Source organism: Pholcus phalangioides, unplaced genomic scaffold (assembly GCF_987345545.1).
Source record: "Pholcus phalangioides strain wild (caught in Gottingen) unplaced genomic scaffold, Ppha-v1.0 ptg000013l_1, whole genome shotgun sequence".
Lineage (NCBI taxonomy): Eukaryota > Metazoa > Arthropoda > Arachnida > Araneae > Pholcidae > Pholcus > Pholcus phalangioides.
The window spans coordinates 13,417,216-13,444,881 of record NW_028301606.1 but is presented as its reverse complement, the minus strand read 5'-3'; the positions used below and the strand labels follow the sequence as shown (position 1 = coordinate 13,444,881).

General features: G+C 32.4%; 1 protein-coding gene across 1 annotated transcript; it reads right to left on the bottom strand.

Annotated features, from left to right (window-relative positions):
- Positions 1 to 462: 462 nt before the first annotated feature.
- Positions 463 to 27,345, bottom strand: Rnmt (RNA guanine-7 methyltransferase). The gene is made up of 10 exons (XM_089240774.1): positions 27,049 to 27,345; positions 24,959 to 25,094; positions 19,243 to 19,371; positions 16,307 to 16,431; positions 11,459 to 11,640; positions 10,227 to 10,397; positions 8,644 to 8,764; positions 6,675 to 6,806; positions 4,971 to 5,004; positions 463 to 745 (listed from the first exon to the last, which is right to left on the bottom strand). The coding sequence occupies exons 1-10, from the start codon at positions 27,109 to 27,111 to the stop codon at positions 624 to 626; spliced, it is 1,215 nt and encodes a 404-aa protein (XP_089096900.1). The 5' UTR covers positions 27,112 to 27,345; the 3' UTR covers positions 463 to 623.
- Between the last annotated feature and the right edge of the window lie 321 nt (positions 27,346 to 27,666).

The following is a 27,666-nucleotide window of genomic DNA, read 5'->3' as shown; positions in this document are numbered from 1 at the left end:
CCTGTATTTAATAGCATAATGTGCTTTTTTAAGCCTATTGCCTTGCCATGAAATTAATTTTAACATGCAGGCGAGATTTAGAAGAGAGATTTTATGAGAGAGAAGCTATACATATGTACTCCACTTCCTAAGAATTTGCGTAACACCATTTGGAGGAACATACACTTGTGATAATTATGCACTAAAAATAAAATCATAAAAAATGAGAAAACAATTATATTTGCTCTCATGTTTATTACGACAATAAAATCTCATTCAAACCACTTGACCCACAAGGTGATTACATAAAAACTTAATATGAACCAGTAAAAGAGACCAAACAAAAAAAACTTATCCTTCAGCCTCTCATAATTACTCATTAGGGTGTATATAAAGAAAACACACAAATATCATTTCCCCCCTCCCTCCCTCCTTTTTATTAATTTGCATAATTCCCATCAAAAAGAATCCACACAATTTATTAAAAAAAACATGGAATTTATTTTTCATATGAAGATGGTCATAACAATGCCTTTCACTTGGGATGCAAATGAGAAATTTCCATGACGTCTTTCATATAAAAAAAACTGGTTTTTTACAGTTAAAACAATAAACAAAATAATGAATGATAATCAGTCTTTAGTCTAGCTATCCACCTCTTCTTTTTTTACTTTTTCCTCTCTTTTTATTTCTTCTTCTATTCCCTCTTCATTTATTTCCTCTTTTTTTACTTCCATTTTCTTGAAAGCAAAAACCATATACATACCTGAAACAAAGTAATAATAATACTTCTGAAACATAATTTTTTTTCAAGCACATGTATGAATATGAACATAAAAAATTGTCCATATTATAAACTGGACTCCAAATTACATTCCACCTTTCAATTCAGAAAAATATATTTTGTTATTTAAACAGTTTTATTCAGTAAGTAAACGTGTTAATTTTTTTTTCTTTTTGTAAAATATATAACTAACAATTAGTTTTAAACAAAAACTGTTCATTTAACTTCTTCGCTCTCTCCAGAGGTACACACCTCATTTTTAAAGGTTTTAAATGGTTTCTATAATGAACCTTTTTTTCAATTTAAGATTTGAAGCACACATATATGTGTACATAACTCAAATGGTCCCAGCAAAGATATTGAAGTGCCCGAGTGGCATGGTGGTAAGATGCTCGTCTACCACCATAAAGGTTGCTGTCACGGTCCCGGGTTTGAATCTGAGGGAGGATATAGATAAGATATTTTCTCTAACGAACTTGATGCGACCACCGAGGCAGCACCTTCATTTCCACCCCATCTCATTAACGGCAGTAAATTGCAATATAGCGATGTGGCCAGAGTTGGTGTTTGGTAAAGTAGTTGCAAAGATAGACACAAATTAATTACAGTAAAACCTCCCATAATAGTCACCTCCAAAAAATAGTAACTTCTAAACAATGGCCACATATTCCCAAAATAGAATGCATCCCACTGAATTAATATTAAGATTCACTCCAAACAACAGTCACTTTTGAAAATTAAAATGAAAGAAAAATTATGTATCACATAAAAAAATAGCCCTAAAGATTTGCTATAAAGGATTTTTTCCTTCCTTGAGGTCTTCAAAAATAACTACAGATTCTTTATTATGTCAGTGGTTTCCGAAATGTGGTCTGCAAACCCTGGAGGTTCCTCAAGTAGATGCTAATGAGTACACTAGAAGTATTTCAAAAATAAGAAAGCAGAATTCAGGCTTAGAATTTGGTAAGTAGCTATGTCATAGACCAAAGAGTCCTTGTTTTCTATGCTGTTTGACCAAAGGTGTGCAGATAAACACTAATTGCAAATACTCCCTAGCTAACAACAAAGTAGATGATTGCATCAGAGGATGAATCTTATCTGAAGAATAGATGTCTCAGAATACAAAGATTATGGTGCAGCTTTATACGTTTTTCTTCAGGAAAGTTTTGAATGAAAATGATAATAGAAAATCACAAATAAAATTCATGAAAATTCATGCATTTTCAATACAAAATAGATCATGTCAACTAGAAAACATAAGTTAATTATAGTATGGGCTATTATAATTCTCTATAAGCAAGGGGTCATTCAAGTATTATGTTAGCATCAAGGGTGGGAATTGGGATTTGCTGACGTTTGATGACAAGGGGGAAGGGGGTTTGAAGGTTGCTTACGTCATCAACAACCCTTTTTGAAGATATGAAATATTCTAAGCTGCTGACGAAATTTTGCTAACAACTGGGGAGGGGGTTATTGTTTTGCTGACTTTTGCTGACAGGGGGGGGGGGGGGTCAAAAATAGCTAAAAATCTGCTTACATAATACTTGGATAGCCCCCAATCAAAAATTTAATATTTATTTCAGAAACACTGAACCTCTCAATAACTGCCACATTTGCTCAGTCCCATTAGTAGCCGTTGGTGAGAAATTTCACTGTGCTTTTATTTTCTTTTTGAAGGGCATTTGATATACAATAAACACAAATCAATCAAAAACTAACATTTTTTAAGTTAGTTTTGCTCAGGTGTGAAAAAAAGGTTAGAGAGGTCTAAACATGTTACATAGACTATTATCATGTTTTTTTAACCTGTGCACATGTATTTATAATTTGGAACCTCTTTATAATGTCACTTAGGGATAAATATGAATATTGATAGTCAAAAATAGAAGAGAATTGTCCACTATGCAGTAAAACCTCTCAAATCTGGACTCCTCGGAACCTAGGTGATTCCAGATTATGGAATTTTCCGAATTATGAATCCAGTTCTGTTTATTATTTACTGAGTTTCCTATTTAGCAGTAACGTGACACTTTGAGCATTTAATTCATATTTTCCTTTAAAAGGAAATTATTAAAGCAATGTACGTATCATATGTGCATGTAATAACTGATCATTTAATTTTAAATCACAAGTTCTAAAAGACAGCATTACTAGTAAAAGAGAGAGGTCCCTTTACTTATATATTGATTAAACATATTTTGTACAGGCATTGCACAGATAAAAAAAAATGTATAAAATATTGAGCTTTTTTTCTGAATATCATAAAAAGTAGTTTTCTGATTCCATACTCTCCACACATTCTTACTAGTTTTTTGCATTCTAGCTCTTTCAAAAGTTCAACTTTCACACATATACTTGAAGTGTTAAGTTGCCATTAACAGCTCATACCTGTCACATCACTTGATGTTTACAACTTGTTTGGAAATTTACTTAGATAATAATTGAGAGCTGGACATGTTCTAAAAGACTAAGGTTAACTATATAGTGCAGAGAAATGAAATGGGGGAAAATGACAGAAGCTGATACATTTCTGACTAATCGCATTCATTGAGACACACAAGAGCCATCATTGTTTCCACTTTTCCAGAATCCAGAAAATTGCAGTTGACACCAATACTTTGTGAGAATGTGGTACAAAAAAGAAATAAAATGGCAGATTTTTTTACTAGAAAAAGCCAAGAAATTTGGGTAAAAAAAAGAGTCAAAGTCCTGAAAGTTGAGAAAAAGCAGTCATCAGAAATGTCTGGACTATGGGTGTCTGGATTAGAGAGATTCTACCACACCATGGTGAAAAAATCTGGCAGTTTTTTAGGACTTCTTTCTGAAGAAAAAGTTTCCTGAAATCTGCACATTTCAAGCACTGGCATATTTCAGCTGATATTTAGCATATTTAACTGATAAAACATGGAATCAACAGACTAATGGTTTAAAAGGGTGACATATAAAGAGGTCCTACTGTATTTATTAAAACAATGAAAATATATACCTCCCATAAATATCAACAAGTCACATTTTTAAAGAGATCTACAATAATGAACATGAATGTATCAACACAGATTCCCTCCCCCACCATCTTTTGCTAATATAAATCCATGATACTGAATAATTTCCTTAGCTGAAATTGCTAACTTCAATGCCCAATAAAGACAAATATTATTGCTTGATAGCTGATTGGTTAGCACACCAAACTTCAGTTTAACAAGAAGTCTTCACTCCAACTGGGGCATGTATGTATTTTCCCAGCCATTTGGGGACTGCTCAAATCGTAGATATGTTTGAAGATCAGTGGTGTGTGTATAGAAAATGGTACAAGACAATAATTATGGCAAATAAATTTATACAGTCACTGTTCAACACCCAACTCCCCTTCCCCCAATAAACATAACTAAGTCTGTATTCTTTGTATGCTGAAATGTCGTGTGATCTTGACTTTTGATATTGTAAAATTTGGTACAGCCAGCCCTGGCCCATCAAGCAGGATGGGGTGGGGGGGGAGTTGCATCGCATCCAAAGACCGCTCTCGGCTCGATTTAACCTACCAATCATTGTAATGGAATACTCGCTATAACATGGTGTCATTATAACGAGTGTTGACTGTATAGCTATATATATCAAATGTTTAAGAAACTCTTAGCTTCTAAAGAGAATTCATATATTAGGACAAAATAAAAAATTAAATTATTAATTTTGTTTTAATGTTACAGTGAAAATGCATCAGATTATAATAAAATTTTAATAATTGATTACATGCAAGCACCTACATACCAAGTTTTCCAATATCAAAAGCCAAGGTCACACAACATTTTGGCAAACAAAAACACAGACTATGTTTCTTCACTTTTTTGTGAAGAAATATAAGAAACAAGATTCAGATGGTGTATTGGATTGAGTGATCTTTGTAGGTCATTATACTGGATAAAGAATAACATGGGAAAAATACAAAACAATTTAGAGCTTACAGTTTCAGTCATTATAATGGAACACTGGCAGTAATGCATGGTCGTCATAACAAGCATAGACTGTACTAGTTTAAAGAATGGCAAAGCCATTCTTTTCGTGTACATACACAACACACATTGTCTAAAAGAATATTGTTCATATGCATAATTTTTTAAGTGATAAACATTTCAACACAAAATCTTTAAATACGAAGAATTTCAAAACCAGACAACTAAATCTGTTTTATTGAAAATGAAAATAAACTTACAAACTATTTCCCACTCAGATTTTGTGAGTGTACCCTATAAATGAAAAAAAATTAAATTTGTAAACTAATAGACACCATTGATCAATATCCAAATGTTTTTTAACATGCAATCAAATCTCAAAGATCTTCATACATTTTCCCCCTCAATCTGTGTCATGCAGTATAAGAGGAAATATGGTTGTTATTAATAATCAACTTGAGATAAATTAAGAAACTTGGCCAACATAGTTTCAATTAATAAAAATGAAACTAAGTGAGCTCATTCATTGAAAGACTGAAGCATTTGAATGAATGAAAACAAATACAGAAAATAATAATATCAATAAGCTTTCACAATATCATTATTGTGCATCTCACTATTTCATTACATAATATTTTCAGAAAAGCTAAGTCTCAAAGAAAACAAGGAAAATTGTATTTTTTATTTTTCTTATGACTTAATGTAATAAAAAAACGTTGTCCAAACAGACATGCAGTGTTAGATTTCTACAAATTTTGATAAGAGATGGGTAACATGAAGGAATATCTGAATATAGCATTATGGTCCAATTATGACTATGATAATCTATATACAATGATGCTATATTCAGAGAACATCTCTTGTTAAATATTCATGCGCTCATCTCAATGATAGCCATCAGAATTTGTAGAAATCGGATCCTTGCTACCCATTGGGACAACCTGTAACAATGAAGCAAGCAAGACACAATAAGAGTAGTATAATATTGACACATTGATGACTTTATGATGCAGGATGAATGGATCCTCAGTTCTTGCACATTTTTAATAAAAATGTAAAACCTTGATATAGTAAGAAATCAAATTATATTGGATAAACTACTATTTTATTACAATTTTATTGAGATAAATAATAACTATTTTTATTATGAGTGTTATAAAAATGGGGATATAATCATGCCCCCTTCCCCTGACGGTGTTTTCAGTCTTCTATGCTCAAAGAAAGAGAATAATGCCTTTCTAAATCTCTTTTCATCAACACTTGACAAAAAAAAAATGAATTCCCCCACCCTTAAACCAGATTTTTAGCAGCATTCCACCAGCTCAAAAATTTTATATTTATACTGACACACACACAGTGAAAGGGAACCTCCTCCTAACCTTTTATCTATTAATTTATGGCACACTAATTAAAGTCTAACTCAATAAAATTTTTCACATAACACATTTTCCTCAAAATTTTTAGCGAATTTTTCGTGTTTTAAATGCAGAAATGAATGAAAAAGTAACACAGATACTAAATTCTCTTACCAGAAATTATTTTTTAATGCTAAGTATATAACAAGAATTAAGAATTACTAAACATATATTTTAGTTTAAGGTGATAAACTTGAAAATTATACAGCAAGTAGTAATTATTTTACCTTATTATATGCAAAAAAAGAATTTTTAGATTACAATTTCAAAATTAAAACAGTTTAATTATTGTGAATAGAAGTAAAGATACTCTTGATTATTTATAAGTTTATTTAGCATTATTTATAAGTTTATTTAGCATTATTTATAAGTTTATTTAGCATTATTTATAAGTTTATTTAGCATTATTTATAAGTTTATTTAGCATTATTTATAAGTTTATTTAGCATTATTTATAAATTTATTTAGCATTATTTATAAGTTTATTTAGCATTATTTATAACCATTAAGTACTGGTACTGAATTTTAAAAAAATAATTTGGTACTTACAACACGCACTTCTTCTTTGTGTCCGTTTTTTTCATCACTACCATTGCTCTGTAGAGACTCAATCGTCTTTTCTGCAAAAAAGTACTCGTCTTCACCACCCATAAGTCTACTAGAATCACAAGGTGGAAACGTCTGTGAAAAAAAAATTTGTGATGAAAATATCTTCTTATAAAGATATATTATATAAATATTACCCATATTATCTCAGTGGTTCTCAAATTTTTGTCATCCGCGGCTCCCTTACTGAATTCACAATTCCTCTACGGCTCTCCAGAATAGTTTGGTAAATATTTTCCCATATAAAAGAACCACTACAAAACACAAATAAGCACACAAATCAATATCTCCAGCTCGCTGCATTGCCTCTAACAAAGGTTGGCTATGCGTCTAGGAACTGTGATGCATACTGTGATTTGAGAGAGAAACACTGCATTTTATCTCATCAAAAAGAGAGGAGACAAAAAAAGACAGCTTTTGATCATTTGAACATTTTTGTCGCACCACAGTCATTTTCTGCACACGAGGGCTAATTAGACCGGGACCTACAATTTATTGCCGATTCCGAACGGCAGGCTTGTTTTTCATACTCATCGAGAGGTTGGAGACAGCTTTTAAAAAAAGGTTCTTTATTAAAAAGGTGCAGAATTTGATTAAGCAATTCTCCATTCAATTTTAACAAAAAAATACATAAAAGAAATTTGAACAGGAAACTAAATGCTGAGGTAGAGGTAAAATGGTTAAAACAGCAAATGTTTTTAATGTATTAACAAGGCAAACATTTTGGACATAAAATCACAATTATAAAGGGGAAAATACTTTTGGAAAAATTCATATTAAAAGATTAATTTATCATCATAATTCAAAATTTTTACATGAACAGTTCCCTGTGAACAGCAAGAGCTTTTTTTTTATTCCTAGGATGCTTTTTGGAAATACAAAGATGAACATAAAAGATAATTTTCTAGGTTTTAGCCTCAAATAAGTGATATTGCAACTAATATTACTCTATAATAAATACTTGCTAATATTTACAGTATAATAATGCAGTATTTCGAAATAAGAATCAACCACGTTTTATCTATAAAATTGTAATTTAAGCAGATCCTTCATTCCCCTATAGTGAAATTGATTAAGAACTTAAGCAATACATGCTAATTTTAACGATTGATACAAGGTTTATGTAATCACAATTTCAACAAATAACTTCTCTTGTATGGTCATACGCATATTCCACAAAAACATTTATACCATATTTACCCGCATAGAGGATCAGGCATGATTTTAGAGATGTAAATAAGAAAAATTAGAATGCTTAAGGAAAACTACCAGTGAACAGTTTTCTCAAGTGATCATTAACCCTTTCACATACAGGCTTGTGGCAACAAATTTGGACGATCTGTATTTGAAGCATTGGTGACAAAATCTAAAAAAACTGGTTTCTTGGTTCGCATAATAGAAATGGAAGGGGAATACAGCAGATTTCTCCTTTGCCCCTAACCCTCCCTTTCTCACCCTCTCTATGCATCTCTTCCCCCCCCCCCCCCATCATATATATATTGTAGAAAGACAAGTTATATGTGGGGGAAGAAAAACAACTAAAAATAGGAGTATAGAAAGAACGGAGAGGAAAAAACAACTTCCCTTCATAGGGTTAAAATAATGCTTCGTGATGAGAAAAAAGATGAAAAAACCAGGGATGGCTGGAATGAATTTCTTTCATTTCAGTTAAGACGAGTCCTTTATCTTTAAGGGGGGTAAATACTAAAAAAAATGCAATGAATATTCTGCTTGCATGTATTGAATGACCTGAGTTTTTGAAGGAGTGAACAATTGAATAATAACATCATCCTATACACAAGTAAATATGGTAATTTAATATTTATTTACATGCAGGAGAAAAATTCATAGGAATGAGTTTCAATGTCTCACAAAATATTTAACATGGAAAAAAACACATAAGTATACATACTTCTAATGCTTTCATTCGTATTAATAAGGCATCACCCTCTCTTGTTTTGCTTTGCACACCAAAATATTCATCAAACCTAGAGGCAAAAACCAGTTCTAAGTTCCCATATTCTCTTGCCATCCTAAAAAAAAGAAAATAAAAATGAAGTAGAAGCTACTAGAATATTGCATCAAATTAGGATATTCAGTAAAATAAACATAAAATGGATTTGAATGAAAATATATACCAAACACATCATCAAGTAAATGAAATTTCACTATTTCCAGATATGAAGACTAAAACACTCCTACTGAGCCATAGAGTCATAGTGGAGCCATTTCTTGGAGTATACCTTATGTACCAATATGTATAACTTAAAATCATGTTGGTAAATACAATAAATACTATTGCAGATAGACCTACAAATAAATGCACTTCATATTCTGATAGGCAAGAACATATAGCACCCTTGATATGAAACCCATAAGCTACTTGATAGGGCATTAAAGGCAAAACATGTTGTAATGGAACTACTACTACTTAACTATATATATCAAAGTTTTCCATGTAAATTTTGTATTGCTTATCTATGTTATTTTGATTGCTTATAACAAACACCAATTTCCACTGGTTTTGGAACATGAATTTCTTTGTAATCCTGTCTATATCTTCTTATCTATAAATTTCTTTTACTACAATATGTAACTTTCTTCTTTGGAAGAAAATCTATCAGAGCATTTTTAAATATTGTAAAAATGGTAAAATCTTTGCTCTACTTTTCTCTGTTAATTCCCATTTCCTTGCGGAAAAACTTATTAGGAAGGAAAGATTGAGGCTATTTTTTTCCAAGAATCTAACCTCCAAAATACCTTTAGTGCACATTTGCCCACCTTTAGCTAGCTTTGAACACTGGAATGTCATTGAGTACGAGTTCATTTTGAGAATGTCCAAGTGCAAAACACTATCCATTGCTTCAAAAATTAAAGCTGGTTGATAGCCAGAAATTGAAAAAAAAAAGTGAGGTATCTAAGAAATTTGATTCCTCAAAATTTGTTAATGATTTGGAACAAAGAGCAATTGAAGAGATTGAAGAGGTTTTTAGATGATTCAAGAAGAAATTCAGAAAAAAGGAGCTCATATTTATGGGGAAGCACTTCTTTTTAAATAGTTTGAAAGGTGCGGGAAAAATATATTAGTGACCTATCCCTTGCTAAAAGAAAAGGCATTAAATTTCACATGATTATAAGACAAAAATGGTTTTGATACAAAACATTTGCAGTCTACAATCATATCAATAAAAATAAAAAAATGATTAACAAATATTTTTGTTGAATCAAGTAAGATTTAAATTTAAACTAATGTATTTAAAAAAGTTACATCTTTACTTATTTTAAAAATGATTATAATATTGAAAAATGCTTAACGTGTATGTAAATTATGCTTTATTTTGCTTATTATTCATTTTGCTTAACTGTAATGCATTATTTTCAAATGGGTACAGATAAAAAGTTTGCAATATAACAAATATTTTCACTGTTTTTCTCGACTTTGTTATAACTAGGGAATTAAAAAAACATAGTGAATCACAAATAAAGTCTACATACTTTACAAAAGCTGGGAAATACACAAGAAATTCTGGACAGTCAACAACACCTTCAAGTTGAAAATCATATTTCAGACCAAACAATGGCATTTCTTTTCTGTCTTTGGATGGGAACTTCACAGAATAAATATCATTCCCAAAAGTACAATCGGGAGATTCTACCAATTTCTTCCTGTAAATATAAAATATTTCTTTCAAATTCGTGAAAACCGATAGAATATATTGTGACTTGAAAACTGCTGGCAGAGAACTAAGAGATCAAATATTTAAAAAACTTTTTTCCCAAACTTTGTTGAAGATAAATTGAAAGAAATCTAATTCAAATGGTAAATGAAAATGAACCCAGCCAAACATTTCAGTTTTGAAAAAAAAAAACTCTTGAAACGTGTTTAAAGTAATTTCAATCTGGAATTATAAAAGCAATATTCGAAAAATTTCACCTCACTCATAAACAATCTATTGAAGTGATCTAGCTTTGCTTACAGAGGCAATGGATTGGCCAACATTCCTGGGGGAAGGGAGATGTCTCAATAATAATTTGATAAAGAAATTTATTGCTACTTAACCATGCACACACACCTCATAAACATACTTATTGGGAGTTTTTCATGCATTGGTACATGCCAGAATGTGTGTTCTGAGTGTATGTGCAGCCTTAATAAATTTATATTGTCAGAATTATTCATGTTATGTTCTGATGGTACGGTCATTTGTTTTCCATATTTTGAAGTGGAAGTGTTAGATTTCTGAATTTTTGTATTATTTAAGTATCGCGTTGAAGCTTGCTGAAAAAATACTTTTTCAAATGGGAGATTGGCTCGCATTTAGGCCTCAAAGTTGGTGAACAGACTTCAGTTGCAAACTGTGCCACTAACAGGGTTCAAACCTGGATCCTTGCAAATTCACCATATTGTCCACACAACAGCAAAAAAAAAAAGAAATATATTCAGTACTATTAATAATTTTTCCCAATTATTATACATACTTAATATTAAGTAAATATATTTAATGGATTATATCACTTATGCTTTCAAACTTAGTCACTTTCATATTGCGTTACACAGAAATGTTAATCTGTGTGGAAAGCTTAGAGAAATTTCAATTATTTTAAGTAACATCCATCATCTAATAGAGTAACAGAAAAAAAAACCAATGACATAAGCGTACCCACACATTGTGATACAAATTAATTTCTCACATTACAACAAAAACTTGAAAGAAAACCCTTCTCACATTATCTCATAAGAATCGGGAATAGTTCCGATGAAGTATCCACCAGGTTTCAATGATTCACTCACATTCTGGATCATTGTCTTTGCTTGACTGTAACTCTCAAAACAATAATGAAAGGCAAACTGGCAACTAACAATGTCGAACTCTATACTTGAGTTTTGATACTTGTCCTTCAATTTATCCTGTAATAAATTTACACAATGAAAATTTGGAAGATGCAATTTTAAACATGAATCAAACATGGTGATGGGCTGTACATTTGTGAACTTTCAATTAAAGTATTCACACAACTATAATAACTATACCAAAAAACACATAACCAGAATAGATTCCTGATTTCAAAAAAAAAGCCATATTAAATTTTAGCAATGGTTACATGTGTATAATTGTGCAAAAGTAATACTTACACTAACTGGCCAAAAAAATGAAAAGCTGTCATCCATTTTACCTACCTACACTGCAAGCTTCAGGAAAAGTATTGCGATCTGAAATGTTTATGTTGTCAGCAACAAAATGAAGTCTGCCGAGTATTTCAGCATGATTAATAACCACCTTTACCCATAAATGGATATTTTCTTCCCTGAAGACAATGGCATGTTCAAGAATTCATGATAGCAAAATATATGTCTGAAATGTTGAAAATATGGTTCAAACAGCGGGAATTGCACTGCTCAACACTGATTTTGTTCTCAAAGATATTTCAATGATTATAGGATGCTGATTCGGAATCTGGCATTGGTTTTGTCAGATTGGTTCTAGTTTTTGAGATAAAGTGAAAATTTAATTTAAACAGTAATACCACAAGCAGCATACAAATCAGATTGAAAAATGTGCATTTTAAATAAATACAAAAAAATCATTGGAAAAGATATTTCAGTGATTTTATTAAAGCCAATTTGAGGTGATGATTTTGCCGAATTGACTTTTAGCTTTTGAGATAATGCATACTCACAACAATGTGATTTGTATGCTGCTTACGTATCTTATATATAAATGTGAAAGTATGTCTGTATGTATGTCTGTTCTTTATATAAATCTACAGTTTTAGACCGATCGTCGTCAAATTTTTCATATATACCAAACAGGACCAGGATTGAATTGTGGGCTACTTTAAAAGTTCCTCAGAACTGGGCAAAAAAACTGTTGGCCAACAATGGTTCCTGGGCCCCAACAGTCACTTCGGAATATTTACTTTGGTTGCCGTGGTTCCCTAACAATGTGTTTCACACATGTATATATGCCTTTACAAGGTTTGTCACATCTTTAATGCTGCCATTATAACAGTTTATTCCTTCATAATGGTTTGTCACTTTTTCAATCCTCCGAGTAACTGAAGAAAACCCGGAAAGCGCCGGTTATTTTTGCTAGTTACCAATAAAATTCAATTTTCACTTTATCTCACAAACTAGTGCTAATCTAACTAAATCAATGCCAGATTCGGAATCAACAGCTCCAATACCTCCTAATACTTTAAAAATTTCCTTTAAAAAAAAATTCATGTTAAGCAGTGCTACCATTCAGACACTTAGATTGCCATCCCTCCCTAAATCCGGTCAAAAGCCAATGGAACTTGTTTAGTGGAGTCTGATTCTGGAGACACTTCCTGCATTCATTAAGGATCCTGTCCTTAAATTCATCCATTTCATTCTTTCACATTTGAATAAATTTTTCATTCAAATGTGACTAAAAATTGTGTTGAGATATTATATGACCCCATAAAATTAATACAGCGAATAAATGTTTAATTTTTCTTACAGATAATCCAGCTAAGTATTGGAGCAAGCAACTTTTTTTTGGGCCAGTCAGTGTATAACTCATAACTCTTGGTAATAAAATTCACAAGATATTCTTAAATGTATTCTTAAATTCTTTATGTTATGAATTCTTACATTTATATTCTATTTACATTTATCTCTTTAAGCGACACTGCCAAGGTATCTCGCATCCTTAAAGGCTTTTTAGTTTAGCATTGACAAGACCAGATATTTTGTAAAGAGTTTATTTCTCTCAATGATATGCTTTTTTCTTTCTACCACTTATTTTGTACCCCTCTACTACTACACTAAACTACACACACAACCAACTCGTCCATATTCCTCTTCAGAACTTCTAAAAAAGTATGTACATGTTGGAATGTGCATGTCAGTGATGTGAACCTAATGTAAAGTTTTGTTTCTGTGTAATACTTATTTATGTGTAGTGTTGCAATCTGCTATGAATCCTTTTAATTATGAGTGAAGTGTAGTGATTGAAGATTTTACTATTGTAGGCCTGTTGTTGTCTGTGGCGAAACTTTTAACAAGGAGATTGGCTCACATTCATGCCTCAAAGTTGGGAACCACAGAAAACTAATTATTTTCACCTGCTGGAAAATCAGAAGAAAGCCAACTTAATTTTTTTTTTTAACATTTTACAGGACGTTTAGTGATTTCTGCTATGCCACCAAGGGTTAATAAGTTTCCAGTCCATTACAAGAATATGCACAAAAATAATGTTGAATATCGATCAAAAATATTGGAAGCTACAGGTGGGATGAATAGTGATTTTGCAGAATACTGGATATTTGGTCAATTTTGTTGATTGACCTCATTTCTCAAAAGTCATTACAATTACCAAATGGAATTGGTGTTTTGGTTTTCGATTGAAAATTAAATTAAGGATTATTTTAAATGATTAAAATTTATTAATATAAAAGATTGGGATATTGAATTATCACCATATGGATCAACCAAATATTCAATGGTCAAGTATTTGCTTTGCTTAAAAAATTCATTACAGTTATAAATAAGATTTAACCTTTAAGTTTCAAATTCTAAACAGCACTGAGAGTAACTTTAAACAATTGGAATTTATCTTTTTCCCTCCATTCAGCTTTTAAATTAATAGGCCATGATATATGTAACCACATTTAAGATGTACTGTATAGTATACCTCAATATATTGATACCTCGTATACATTGGATGTATTACTGAGAGAGTTAATAACCCCGGGTGCAAAAACACTGGCCTGTGGACCAACTGAAATTATATAATACACAATGATTTTACTGCAACGATAAAGTTATGCAGAAAGTATCATGCCACTCATTAGATATTTTTAAACTAATATTATCAGTATTTTCAAAGATATATTTGGTCTATGAAGTAATTTAATTCTGATGCTAGGGCTTAACAAACCAGGAGAAAAAGGAGACAGTAATTTTTTTTTATTTCTGGCAAAGAAAAATGGTTCAAATTTTTCCCCTTATTTTTCCACACCTTCGGCATATTGGTAGACATTCTGACATTAATTCAAAAAATGTTGTGTATTTCTCAATTTCTAACTTAAAAATCGTAAATGGGAAATTTTAGGCACCAATGAAAATTTTAATCACTGTATGGGGGATTTGTTAAAGCACAGATATTTGGTCGAATACCTATCAAACATTTGGCCAAACCGAATGTTTGACAAAAGGGCTGAATAAGCAGGGTGCCAAATACCACCCTAATATTCATCCCATCTCTATTGGAAGCCAAATAAATGTTCAATGATCTTGCAGAGAAGAAAACATACAGTGTGCATACCTTGCAGCAGAAAGGCAGGCCAAATAGACCACCACTACTACTAGCCGTACATGTGCCTCTCACACATTCCTCTTCGGAATTTCTAATGAATTGGCACATGTTGGAATGTGTGTTCTTAGTGAATGTGTGACCCTAACATATTCATGTTGTAGAGTTACGCTTGTTTCATGTTCACGCTACCATCTGTCTTCCATTTTCTGAAATAAAGATGGAAATGCTTAAATTTTCATGTTATGTCAGTATCGTCTGGTAGGTCTGCCTGCTCTCTGTGGAGAGACTTTTTAAATGGGGGAGAGGCTCGCATTCGTGCCTCAAAGCTGAAAAATTGAAGAAAACCACCTTCGCCGACCACCACTGTGACGTCAACAGGTTTTGAACCTAGATCCTCAGGACGAAAGAGTCCAGCACGATGCCCACATGACTGCACAGAGGTTAGGCCCTAGTAGACAGGTCTATAAATTCTCACTTCCTTACCCTCCCCTCTCCCTGATACTATATCAAAAACATCTTTTTTACACCCAAACCTGCTCTTATTCACATTTTCAGACGTTTTTTTAGTACAGGCCAAAACATGATATATTTGTTAATTATTGAAAATTTCCAAAATTTATTTTATTATTTATTATATATCATTTTAAGTAAAAAAGTTCAAGAATAAAAATACTATACACATTTTATGTTAAATAATAATAATAATACATAAATGTCTAACCTAATATTGCAGGAAACAAAATTCATGCACGCTGTACACATCCCAAACATCCTGCAGCAAGGCCCTTCCCCCAGCTCTAATCTGTGGTGGGCACTTCTACAGTGATCTTATACAGTGTGAAAAAACTAAAAATGGTAAAAATTGTCCCAGGCTGTAGACCTGTCAAATCCACTCTCGGGGAAGCCATGTCTTTACATTACAAATACATACACTTTCAAAATGAATGAAACATTGATTTAAAACGTAGGCTCATAGCTCACAACAATGAATTAAACTTCTTTTATTATTCACTGATGAATGATTGCACAAATGTGAAAGGTGGGCCCTCTGGGCATGGAGAAATTTGTGCTCTTAGTCTGTCTCAACTTGTACACAACACAGAATTTTGTAGCAGATGTCTGCTGGCAATGCATTGGTAAAATTTTCTTATTTTATTGTAGAAAATTATTATTTTTACTAGGTCGGATAGTCGAGAGTCTACTGTACTTCTGATAACCTTTTTATAAATAACATAAAAAAAGCTGTATCAAAAGCTGAACTGAACAACAATAATGTTTAGAATGATAAGTTACTTTGCCAAAATCAGCTATGATGAATTCGGCTGTAAAACATTCGCCTTTTTCATCCTGCTTAATGTGCCGTCTTAGCATTTCCATGTATCTGTCTTTACACTGCTGTACTGATATTTCAGCTATATCTGCATGCACAGAAAAAAAAAACGAAAGTCTCACACATCATAGAAATAGACAAACATATATATATATATATTCATCTATAAAATATTTAATTAACTTCTACAGAAAAACCTCAATTGTATGACATAATTGGAATGAGTCTATGTCAATAAATAGAGATTTCCGGGTAGTGGAACATACATGAATTTAATCAGTATCATCTATACTACTGTAGTAATAATAGAATAAATATATTGAACATACAGACAATTTTTTAATCATTTACTTTATAGCTAGGCCTATATCAAACTTTTCAGTGCCATTGCTTCAGTTGAGCCACAATAAAATAGGCAATATTCTTGCTGTTTACGATCAAGCAATTCCTCAGACAACAGTTGGAACGAATCTTGTTCATAAACTAGGGGAATGGCTATATTTCTTTTATACCATAATAAGGAATGTGCATTCAGCAGTAAGTCTAAACAAGAGCATTTCAAAATTTCAACAAGATTATGCACCTTTCCAAAACGATTCAGCTTATCAATGAAGTGGAAAGAGAAATTATATGGAAAAAAGGAGATTCTTAGAATGCAATTACAGTAGACGTGGCTTATTAGAATCACAGATAACATTACCATCACTAAGTACGGAAAAGACCATGACTTCACATGGTCTTTTCTGTATCAAAACAAACAACAAAAGACCAATAGCACCAGTTAGAAAATAAAATTTATTTATGGTTATCAGGGTTTCTGTTATTTTTTTTTCAGCGAAAGTTTTTCATTTTGCATATTTTGAAGCAAGGGTTAAACCAGACTTATTCTTTTCTCATAAATAATCGTTATCAATCTGCAAGACTATATAGAAGATCAAAAGGCTTCCTTATTGCCAAATTTTCTGTACTTGATTAGTAATGTGCCAATCAAGCCCTAATAGCTATGATCAATGCACAGTTGAACCCTGTTATAACGCCCTCATTGTAGCGCCAGCCCCATTTACCACCACAAATTTTCAGTGAACAAATCTTCCATATAGGGACTATGATATAAAAAAAACCCATTATAACGCCAACTGTTGTTTGGATGTAATAGAAAGTCTGTCATTTTCCAAGAAAATTTCCACAACATTTCTTCTCCCATCATTTTTTTTCCTGAAAGGAGTTGAGGAATTATCCTTTTCTTATTTCATTGTTATTATCAGTCAATATGACAATAGTTTAGAGCAAATGACTTGAAGAATAAAAATATTGTGTGTGGTCAGTGGGTCTTAGAAAGCTTACTGAATTCCTGAATGCATGTAGGAACCAAAACAACCAGCATACTCAACGAAACAGATTTCTTGATAAGGGAAAGTGTACAAAAAATGAGCATATTGCTTTTTTTCATGGTTGCCAAGAGAAGTTTTTCAATAGCTTATATTTTTACTCACTGGCAGGGCCGTAACTAGGCTGAGGCAACTGTGGCACTGCCCTAAGGCCCCCGAACTGAATGAAAAGGTCCTAAAAATTAACACTTATTTTGCTTAATAACAACCCTTTCAAGAACAGCTCCAAAGAAAAGTCTGCCCCTGGGCCCCTAAAAGGCACAATATGGCACTGTTTGTTGGTCATTACATTTTCTGTACTATCATCTCCTTTTATTTGCTCCATTCAAATTATGTTGACAGGTGTTCTTTCAATATCTGAGAGAAGGGAAATTTGTGATTATCAAACCAATACAGACTAAAAAAGCAATGCTGCCATGGTTTTCCTTTGTTTATTTTGTTTTTGTACTTATAGAATGCATTGATAAATTTATGAAGAAATAAAATAATTTCAGGCCCAAGTGTGAAATATGTATCTCTTAAGTTTTATGTCAAGAAATATTTAAGTAATTGTAGTGTTTAAATTTTTTGAATTTTCTCATCTTAAAATTGAATGCTTGTAAAATAGGTAATTTTATTCATGGAGAAACACTAATAACACACTGAGATGCATTAGTTCATAATAAATTTGTGAATTTATGTTATGAAGCCTTTCCAAAACGCTATTCTGACCATGATCCAATATAATGCCGAACTCTTTATACTGTCAAAATTCTTTGGGATGGAAGGTGGCATTACAACAGGGTTCGACTGTACATGAAGGGCCGTCTAAAAGCATTTGAGCCCAACCAGCGAAGAGAGGGCCTCATAAAAGTGAGAACTGATAGAAATTCTCAAGAAGTTGTCAGAAAAGAAAGTTGGCCTGGAGAGGCACACTATAATGCTGTTAAGATGGCCTGATGTACATGTAGTGCTTCTTTTGCAATTTCTTTCCTATAGTGAAAGCATGTGTAAGGTAAAAAAACAATTATCTGTCTTCAGTTCTTGGTCAGTTTCTTTCAACTGACCATGGCTAGAAGACTTTCACAAGAGAATCTATGGTATGTATCATACATTATGAAAAGTATCGCAATTCATGGTTAAAATTAGACAGTTCCATTCTAGCTCTTCGTAATTTCAGAATTTAAAAAAAAATAATTGTAGTTTGAAGGGGGGGATCTTGTTTTAGAACAAATTGAAAAAAAAAATTCACAATTTAACATTTTTAAACTTCTGTTTGAAAAGAAAATGAAGTAGTCTCATTTCCATACATTTAGTTTGACTAAATGAGGCATATGACTATCAAACTCACACCCAGGATTCTTTTTTAATATGGTTATCCGTTGGTTATTGTTATCAGAAATACCAAATCCAGATGTGATCACAATAAGTGACGTGCATTATGAATTATTAACACATTCAAATGCAAAACATGAAACTATACTGTTTCGCAGATAAATTTAATATCAATGGAATGCAAAAAAAAACTTTACCTGCACAAACTAGATGACCACACTCATTTTTCTTCCATTTCAAGAGGTCACCCCCTTTTCCTGAACCAACATCTAAGACTGTCAGTTTAGACATTCCATTCTCCTTAATGTACTGTTTTGCATATTCAGCTGCAAGAATAATAAAAACAAATTTAGTTTGAAACTTGAAAAAAAAAATAATCTGATAAAGAAACAAAAACTAAATAACATTTTTACAATTCTCAAGCACTAATTTTAAAACGAACATGTGATTAGCACATGAATCTGTTCATTAAAGTCTCAGCAGGCAATCTTTTGTAACTATATCTCACTGGAAATTTGAGGTTAAAAATAGAATAAAAAACAAGTGTTTTATTCTTATTGTTTGTGCTCATGTGTTGCCAATTGTCAAATTTGTATATCAGGATTGCAGAGAATGTGTTTGTTAGGGGAGACAGTCTTTCTTGAACATATAAAATAAAAAGATTTGTCTATGTCTGAACACCATCTAAGGATGCAGCTTGCTTTTTTGTTATCACCCATGCTAACCTCCAAAGAACTGTATTTCTTTCAGAACTATGCTCAAGGGCTTGACAAATCAGAAAAACACCTAGGTGACAACCAAATGTTTTAAGATATGAGTATATTTCTTTTGCATGAGCTAGCAATCACATATACAAGCTAGCAATCACGTCTCTGAACTGAGAAGTGGTAAAGTGAAAATAATTTTCAATTACATATTTCTCATAAAAAAATAGCCAGGAGAAGAACATTTAATAAAGGCCCTCACCTCTTTTTTCCTGAATAAATATAATTTATAATTTGTGAATTAGTAAAAATCACAATTGGTTTAAATGGAGGTTCAAGTGATAGCTACATTCTTAACCTTCTCAACACAAAATTTTGTAGGTGGCAACTGGTACTGTGGGACTCAAACCAATGTTTTTCAAATGTTATAAGAATAAAAGCTGAAGAAAATTTTCATTTGGCTATAAACTATTGATAAAAAAATATTTAAAAATACAAAAAAGATGAAATATGAAAGTACTCTGGCGCTAAAAATATATGTTATTGAAAAATATATATATATATATATTTTTTTTTTGAAAATTATTTTAATATTTGAAAAATGTGCTGCGGACAGCCGGAGGACCCCAAACCATAATATGCCAAAATCTGTGACGTGCGTCACAGAACAATCTGAAGGAATTTTCAGAGAAATGTAGAAAACACTATTTTGGGAATTTTTAAGGCAGAACATTTCCAGTCAGCCGAGGGCTCATTGCAGAACAATGCAAAACATTCTGCTTTGGGGTACAGGAGAAAGATATTTCCTTAATAAATGAATATATTCAAGCCAATTAAAAGAAGAGTTGCCCTTTTTAGAAACTGGAATATAAATAGAAAGTGATGAAAAAAAATTATGTACCAAACAGGGTATGAAAAAAAATCATGTTTTTAAAAAATTTTATTTTAAATCTGATTTTTTTTATTTAAATCTGATTTTCTTAAATTCAAATCAACTGACTGCTTATTAATTAAAACAAATCTTGTTAATCATTATGAATGCTTATTTTTGCATCACCTAGGCCTAACTGCTTTTTTCTCCTAATCACTCAAATTTAATTAAGCATTGAATAAACTACAAGCAAACAATACAAACACTAAAAATTTGTGTTTATATATAAACATGAAAGGCCATTGAGTCCAAATTAACTTCATGGATTACAATTTTTTTTGTAGAGAAAAGTGCTTTTATCCATGAGCATCATCGAGCTTATATTACTGGAGGGAGTATGACGTCAGCGGCCTCCGCCTTGGCAGTGCTGAGAACGGTGTCCACCAACTCCTCCATCAGAAGATCATGTGACTCAGTGAAAACAAACACGACCCCCTCATAGAGATCAATGTTAAAATTGACGATTTTAGCATAGAAATTCAAAAATTTAGTGGGGTTTCCGCCATATCAATAATTTAAAAAATTGAATTGAATTTTTGATTTTCGAAATATTGAGTTCACTTAGAGATATGAAGCCCAGAAAATTAAATATAAAATAATGAGCCAGACCCACTTTTTAAGGTGGACATCCATGCAATAACATTAATTTCAGCTTTTTATTTATATCTTATCAAGCACGAAAATGAGAATTAATGTCTCCGTATTGTCTTATATTATCCAATTGCATCAAATCCATATAGTTTATGATGTTTTGAAATTAATTATGGGCCCATGTAAATTATATTGAACAAATTCCGCAGCTTTTTCATCAAGCATTTTTTGAAGCAAAAACTGGCAGATCGATTCATTTCTATGTTTCTTTAATTTTATTTGTTTCTTTTATGAGTTGCATGTGGCATTTCTTTCATGAGAGTAATTAAAGATAATTCCAGAATTAATGAGATACTTTTTCAGCATTGACGAAATTGATAATTTCAAAATTAATGAAAGTGATAATTCCGGAATTAATGAAAGATGATTCCAAAATAAATGAAAGCGATAATTTCAGTATTAATGAAAGAAATAATTCCAGAATTAAGAAAAGGGGATTTAAAAATTAATTAAAGAAAAATTCTAGAATTCATTAGAGATAATTTTAAATTAATGAAAGAAAAATTATAGAATTAATGGAAGAGATAATTCTAAAATCGATGAAGGAGGTAATTTCAGCATTAATGAAGTGATAATTCCAAAATAATTGAAAGCAATAATTCTGATCCAGCATTTGAAAGATAATTTCAGATTGATGAAAGTGATTATTCCAAAATTAATAAAAGCGGTAATTCCAGAACTGAAGTAAGAGATAATTCCAAAGTTATTTCAAAGAAAAATTCTAGAATTAATGAAAGAAATAATTTCAGCATTGATGAAAAAGTGATAATTCCAGCAATGATGAAAAAGTAATAATTCCAGCATTGATTAAAAAGTGATAATTCCAGCATTGATGAAAAAGTGATAATTCCAAAATTAATGAAAGAGAATTCCAGAATTAACAAAAGATAATTCCAGAATTAATGAAAGAGAATTCCAGAATTAACAAAAGATAATTCCAGAATTAATGAGATATAATTTCAGAATCAATGAAAGAAATAATTTCAGCATTAATGAAGAAACAAATCTAGAATTGATGAAAGCAATTACTCCAGAAGTAATGAAAGAAATAATATTAGGAAATAATTCCAGAATTAATGAAAGAAATAATATTAGGAAATAATTCCAGAATTAATGAAAGAAATAATATTAGGAAATAATTCCAGAATTAATGAAAGAAATAATATTAGGAAATAATTCCAGAATTAATGAAAGAAATAATAAAAGGAAATAATTCCAGAATTAATGAAAGAAATAATAAAAGGAAATAATTCCAGAATTAATGAAAGAAATAATATTAGGAAATAATTCCAGAATTAATGAAAGAAATAATAAAAGGAAATAATTCCAGAATTAATGAAAGAAATAATATTAGGAAATAATTCCAGAATTAATGAGATATAATTTCAGAATCAATGAAAGAAATAATTTCAGCATTAATGAAGAAACAAATCTAGAATTGATGAAAGCAATTACTCCAGAAGTAATGAAAGAAATAATATTAGGAAATAATTCCAGAATTAATGAAAGAAATAATATTAGGAAATAATTCCAGAATTAATGAAAGAAATAATATTAGGAAATAATTCCAGAATTAATGAAAGAAATAATATTAGGAAATAATTCCAGAATTAATGAAAGAAATAATATTAGGAAATAATTCCAGAATTAATGAAAGAAATAATATTAGGAAATAATTCCAGAATTAATGAAAGAAATAATATTAGGAAATAATTCCAGAATTAATGAAAGAAATAATATTAGGAAATAATTCCAGAATTAATGAAAGAAAATTCGAGAATTAATGAAGGAAAATTCAAGAATTGATGAAAGAAATTTTTCGGCATTAACAAAAAAAATTATTCCAACATTAATGAAAAAAATTATTCCAGTATTAATGAAATAAGTAATTTAATCTCTTTCATTTTTTTTTTAGATGAGTTCTCTATTCTTTTTTTTTCATCTTTAAAACCCAATATTTAGAGACCGAACTGTACACTTCTATGAGCAAACAAGCTTTGTTTTATAGAGTAACTTTCTTTCCGCACTGTATCTAGGGATTACACAGGGTTTTACTATTTACCCCAAAAAAAAATTTCTATACTTCTTTTAATCACAATCTTTATCACATATCAGTAACGTGCAAACCATACCAGGAACGAAATTATGTAAAGAAGAAACAAAATTTTAGGGATCAGAATATGTAGAAATCGCACTGAGCGAGATCTAGGCAATACTTTCAAAATGAGTTGCTGAAATGTACACTCATTGTACTCTTGTTTTGTACTAATGTTTTTCAAGTGAAAATTACTGATGCTTGGATTTTAGTGTTATGTAAGTATTGTGTTGAAGAGGGGGGGACTCTGGGTTAAACCTGATGTTTTTTTATCCATATAAAATTGCACACCATTGTTCACCCAACAGAATACACTTGACCATACGTCTCATTTTTCGGTCCAGAGTTATTTCACCGCTTTTAGTTATGACGCCAGATAACTTTTCCCCACATTACAGCTCTCATGGATTAGCTATATTATATTCACCTTTCTGTTTGGGTTGAATTTTTTTAATTAATCTTAAATCTCCAACATAGAGTTGAACTTTGTTAATGCCAAAAGACCTACTTCAAGCGGTTCTCTGGGCAGAAACTACAGGAGCGAGAGGGGTTCCTGGTGCTCCAGGCCCTGGACAAGAAAGAACACAAATTTTTTCTTTACCTTTATTTGATCGCTCCTGGAGACATCAAAATGTACACTAGCCCCTTGTGATAAGAGTCCATTCCTGTTTCTAGTATTACGGTTCGAGCCCCTTGAGAAGGTATAGAGGCTTCTATACCTCCTCTAAGCACAGGTCCTGTCTGTTCCCTCAAATTTACTCAATATCTTCATTGTCAAGACATGGCTCAAAACTGTGACAGCGCTGATGTCTCATGAATTTTTATTATTAAAAATTTAGAAAATTTATGTGTACAAACCAAGCATAGGTTGCCGCTCCTTACAACCTGCCACCCAGGTGCACCACATTCCTTGCACCTTTGATTAACCCTAGAATACTAACTCTACGTCTGAAAGACAGAAGCTGTTTTTTTTTACAAACGTCCTATCATTATGATCAACCCATAGACTGTTGTTTTTTGTGTAAACATACAGTTTTTATCCTTTTTTTGAGTTAATATTCTATGGTTAAGCTGCCTCTGAACCTAATGAAAAATTAAAGAAATGCACAGTGTTATTAGAAGAAGAAAAGTTTGCTAATATACATAGGCCAGAGCCCCACAAATCCCAGGCTCCAAATCATCCGGGCAACCAAAAAAACTGACATTGGTGCCTAATTTTTTTTCAAGTATGATAAGTGGATTGGTCTGAGGACAGCATAAAATTGTTGAAAATTATGTCAGTGGGGTGTCGTGTCTGCTAGAACAAGAAGAGGTCTCTACAAGCCTGACAAGTCAAAGAATACATTCTTCTTTTGACCGACATTATTGGGGGGGGGGGGGGATGCTTGGCACCTATGAAATTTTGCTCTCTGGTGCCTAAACTTTTTTTCAATTTGTCAAGCACAGGTGATAAAGAAAATATTGGCATAAGCGAATCACACGAATTACATTCAAATAAAGAATCAAAACTTCAATAACTGTACACTATATACCAATGAGCATGCTTTTTATCCAATTGTTGAAATTTCTAAGATGTATGATGCGACTCCTGACTCTTGCTCTAAGTCCTTTTTCTTCTATCTGGTTGTAATGTTGTGCGACCACATTAGCGATGCTTTTATCACTCATCTGCATAATAATAAAAGAATTTTAAAAAATATCAATTATAACGAAACCAAAATTCATCATGGAGCATAACTGAGTTTGGAGAGAGAAATTTCAAATTGCAATTGAGCATTCACACAATCTCTTTTATGGACCGTTGTGGTGGTCCAGTGCTTACAGGATGGACTCGCATCGCGAGGACCCGAGTTGTGCTCTCTAAGTCAGCGGTTCTCAACCTTTTTTGACTCGTGGAGCTTTTTTTAGTAAAAAAATTCTACGGTGGAGCCCTATAAGTCTATTTTTTAATTATTCATTAAAGTTACTGATTTATTTTTTACTATTTAAAAATATTTACAATTTTTTTTTAATTTTACTGTTTTTTTTTTAATTTCCCTTGAGCGGCCGCGAAGCCCCTGGAGAGTGCACAAGGAGCCCCCAAGGGCTCCGCAGAGCACCAGTTCAGAACTGCTGCTTTAAGTCATTCTTTTGGTTACTTTGATGCTACTAGTAAACCATGAATGTATCTCGTCCATAGGCGGAGTAAGACTTGGAAGTCTGTGGGGGCACGATAATGATGTCAATTCATATATACACATATACATTAGATCTGCCCACTCCACTTTTGACGTTAGGCCCCCTGTATGTCCACCCATGACCTCATCTATATTTCTCTGCAGAATCTCTAAGGAATTGGTACATGTTGGAACGTGCGTATACGTGTAGCGAAACCTGAAGTGAAGTTTGTTTTCTGTGTAATGCTTGTTATGTGTAGTGCTTTTTTTTTTTTTCAAACCGAGCACAACTCAGGTCTATTGCCATAGGCAATTTACTACCTAGTGAGTTGTGCCGGAAGTGTAAGTACGTGTACCTAACAGCCTGAGTGCGTATCTAGTGTTGTGTATGATTTTTCAGTGCTGCCATCTATATCTCAGAATGGAAGTGAGTGATGTGTAGTGACTGAATATTTGTACTGTTTGTAGGACTGTTGCTCTCTGTGGTGAGACTTTTTAACGGGGAGATCGGCTCGCATTTGCGCCTCGAAGTTGGGAACCACAGAAAACCAACTTCAGCCGACCACCACTGTGGTGACGGTGGGGCTCGAACCTGGGTCCCCGCGATGCGAGTCCGTCACTATGACCACTTGACCACCACAGCGGCTATGTGTAGTGCTGCCATCTGACACCAGTTTTTTCTAACTATTAGTGAAGTGTAATGATTGAATAATTATATTGTTGTAGGCCTGTTGCTCTCAGTGGCGATTACTTTGATGCTCACACTCTCTCTTATTCTTTTAGTCACTCACATGCTTGCACACAGTTTTGGTCATTCGAATGATTGCACTGTTTTGGTAACTCACATGCTTGCACACAGTTTTGGTCATTCGAATGATTGCACTGTTTTGGTAACTCACATGCTTGCACACAGTTTTGGTCATTCGAATGATTGCACTGTTTTGGTAACTCACATGCTTGCACACCCTCTAGGCCATTCTTTTGGTTGCTCCCCGACAGGGTTTCTTGCTTTATGGGTCACTCTTTCAATCATTTACTTTTAATTACACTTACTCTAGGTCACTCTTTCGCTCACTCACGTGGTTGTAAAACTCTCTAGGTCACTTTTTGGTCACTCACTGATCTAGTCCCTAGCTGACTGGGCAGATGCGGATTTACTGAGGGCCATACAAATTTTGCCGCACTTCTCCCCTTCTACTAATTCCCTCGACCACTCATTCTTCGAACTTGCCGCTCTTCTGAACTTCCCGCTAAGCCCGCCACCACTGTGCCGCCAAAGTGGTTCGAAGTTGGATCCCCACGATGCCCATCAAAGTAATTCATGCTTTTGAGACTCGATTACCGCAGTAAAATGATTGCATTATTATAGTATTAGTTCGTTTTTTTTCTCTTTTTGAAAATGAACTGAATATGTAACGAATGAAACAAATAAATGAAGTGAATAGAAAATGTGTTTCATCTCATACTTCGGTCTTCACTGGCGACGTTTCAGCAGGAAGATGACGGACTTCGGACTCGCAGCTCATCATCTACACACGCGAGTTTGAAGAAAAACTTTGAGGAAAAAACACAATGACAAGGATCAATTTTCAGTAACACACTCAAAAGCCCAATATAAACAAAATATCATCCGGTCTCAATAATTGGGCAATCCAGCTAGAGTCATTTATGACATGATGACGTACGAATTTGGATTTTTAAAAAAAAAACCCCAAGAAATTATTATAGCGGGTGCAAAATCTTCGAGAGATGTCACTAGCTATGCCGGTTTAAGATGGTTCCGTGACGTCATAAAAAGTTAACACAGTACCGTGACCATATGTCCAATATTTCCCGGGATGTTAGTGTGTAATTTTCACGTTATTCTGACTATCCCGACTTTTTTGTAGAAATGTTTTTTTTTTGCGTATGTTCAACAAATTTTTATTCTTTATTGAAATCGAGGATTAAAATTATATTCATCTCACATATTTGTTGTGTTAAACGTTTCGTTTCGTAAAATTCATTTTAATCCACTTAAATTTGCAGTAATAATTCATTTCCTGCCAATGGCGATTTTTTTCAATGATTTTAGCAATAGTCTG

Excerpts from the sequence above, each read along its gene's own strand:
- Rnmt (XM_089240774.1), bottom strand. The coding sequence starts at position 27,111 with ATGATGAGCTGCGAGTCCGAAGTCCGTCATCTTCCTGCTGAAACGTCG. Across the intron at positions 8,765-10,226 it reads TATTTCCCAGCTTTTGTAAA|GATGGCAAGAGAATATGGGA; the intron begins GTATGTAGACTT and ends TCTTTTTTTTAG. Across the intron at positions 5,005-6,674 it reads ACAAAGAAGAAGTGCGTGTT|GGTACACTCACAAAATCTGA; the intron begins GTAAGTACCAAA and ends TTTCATTTATAG.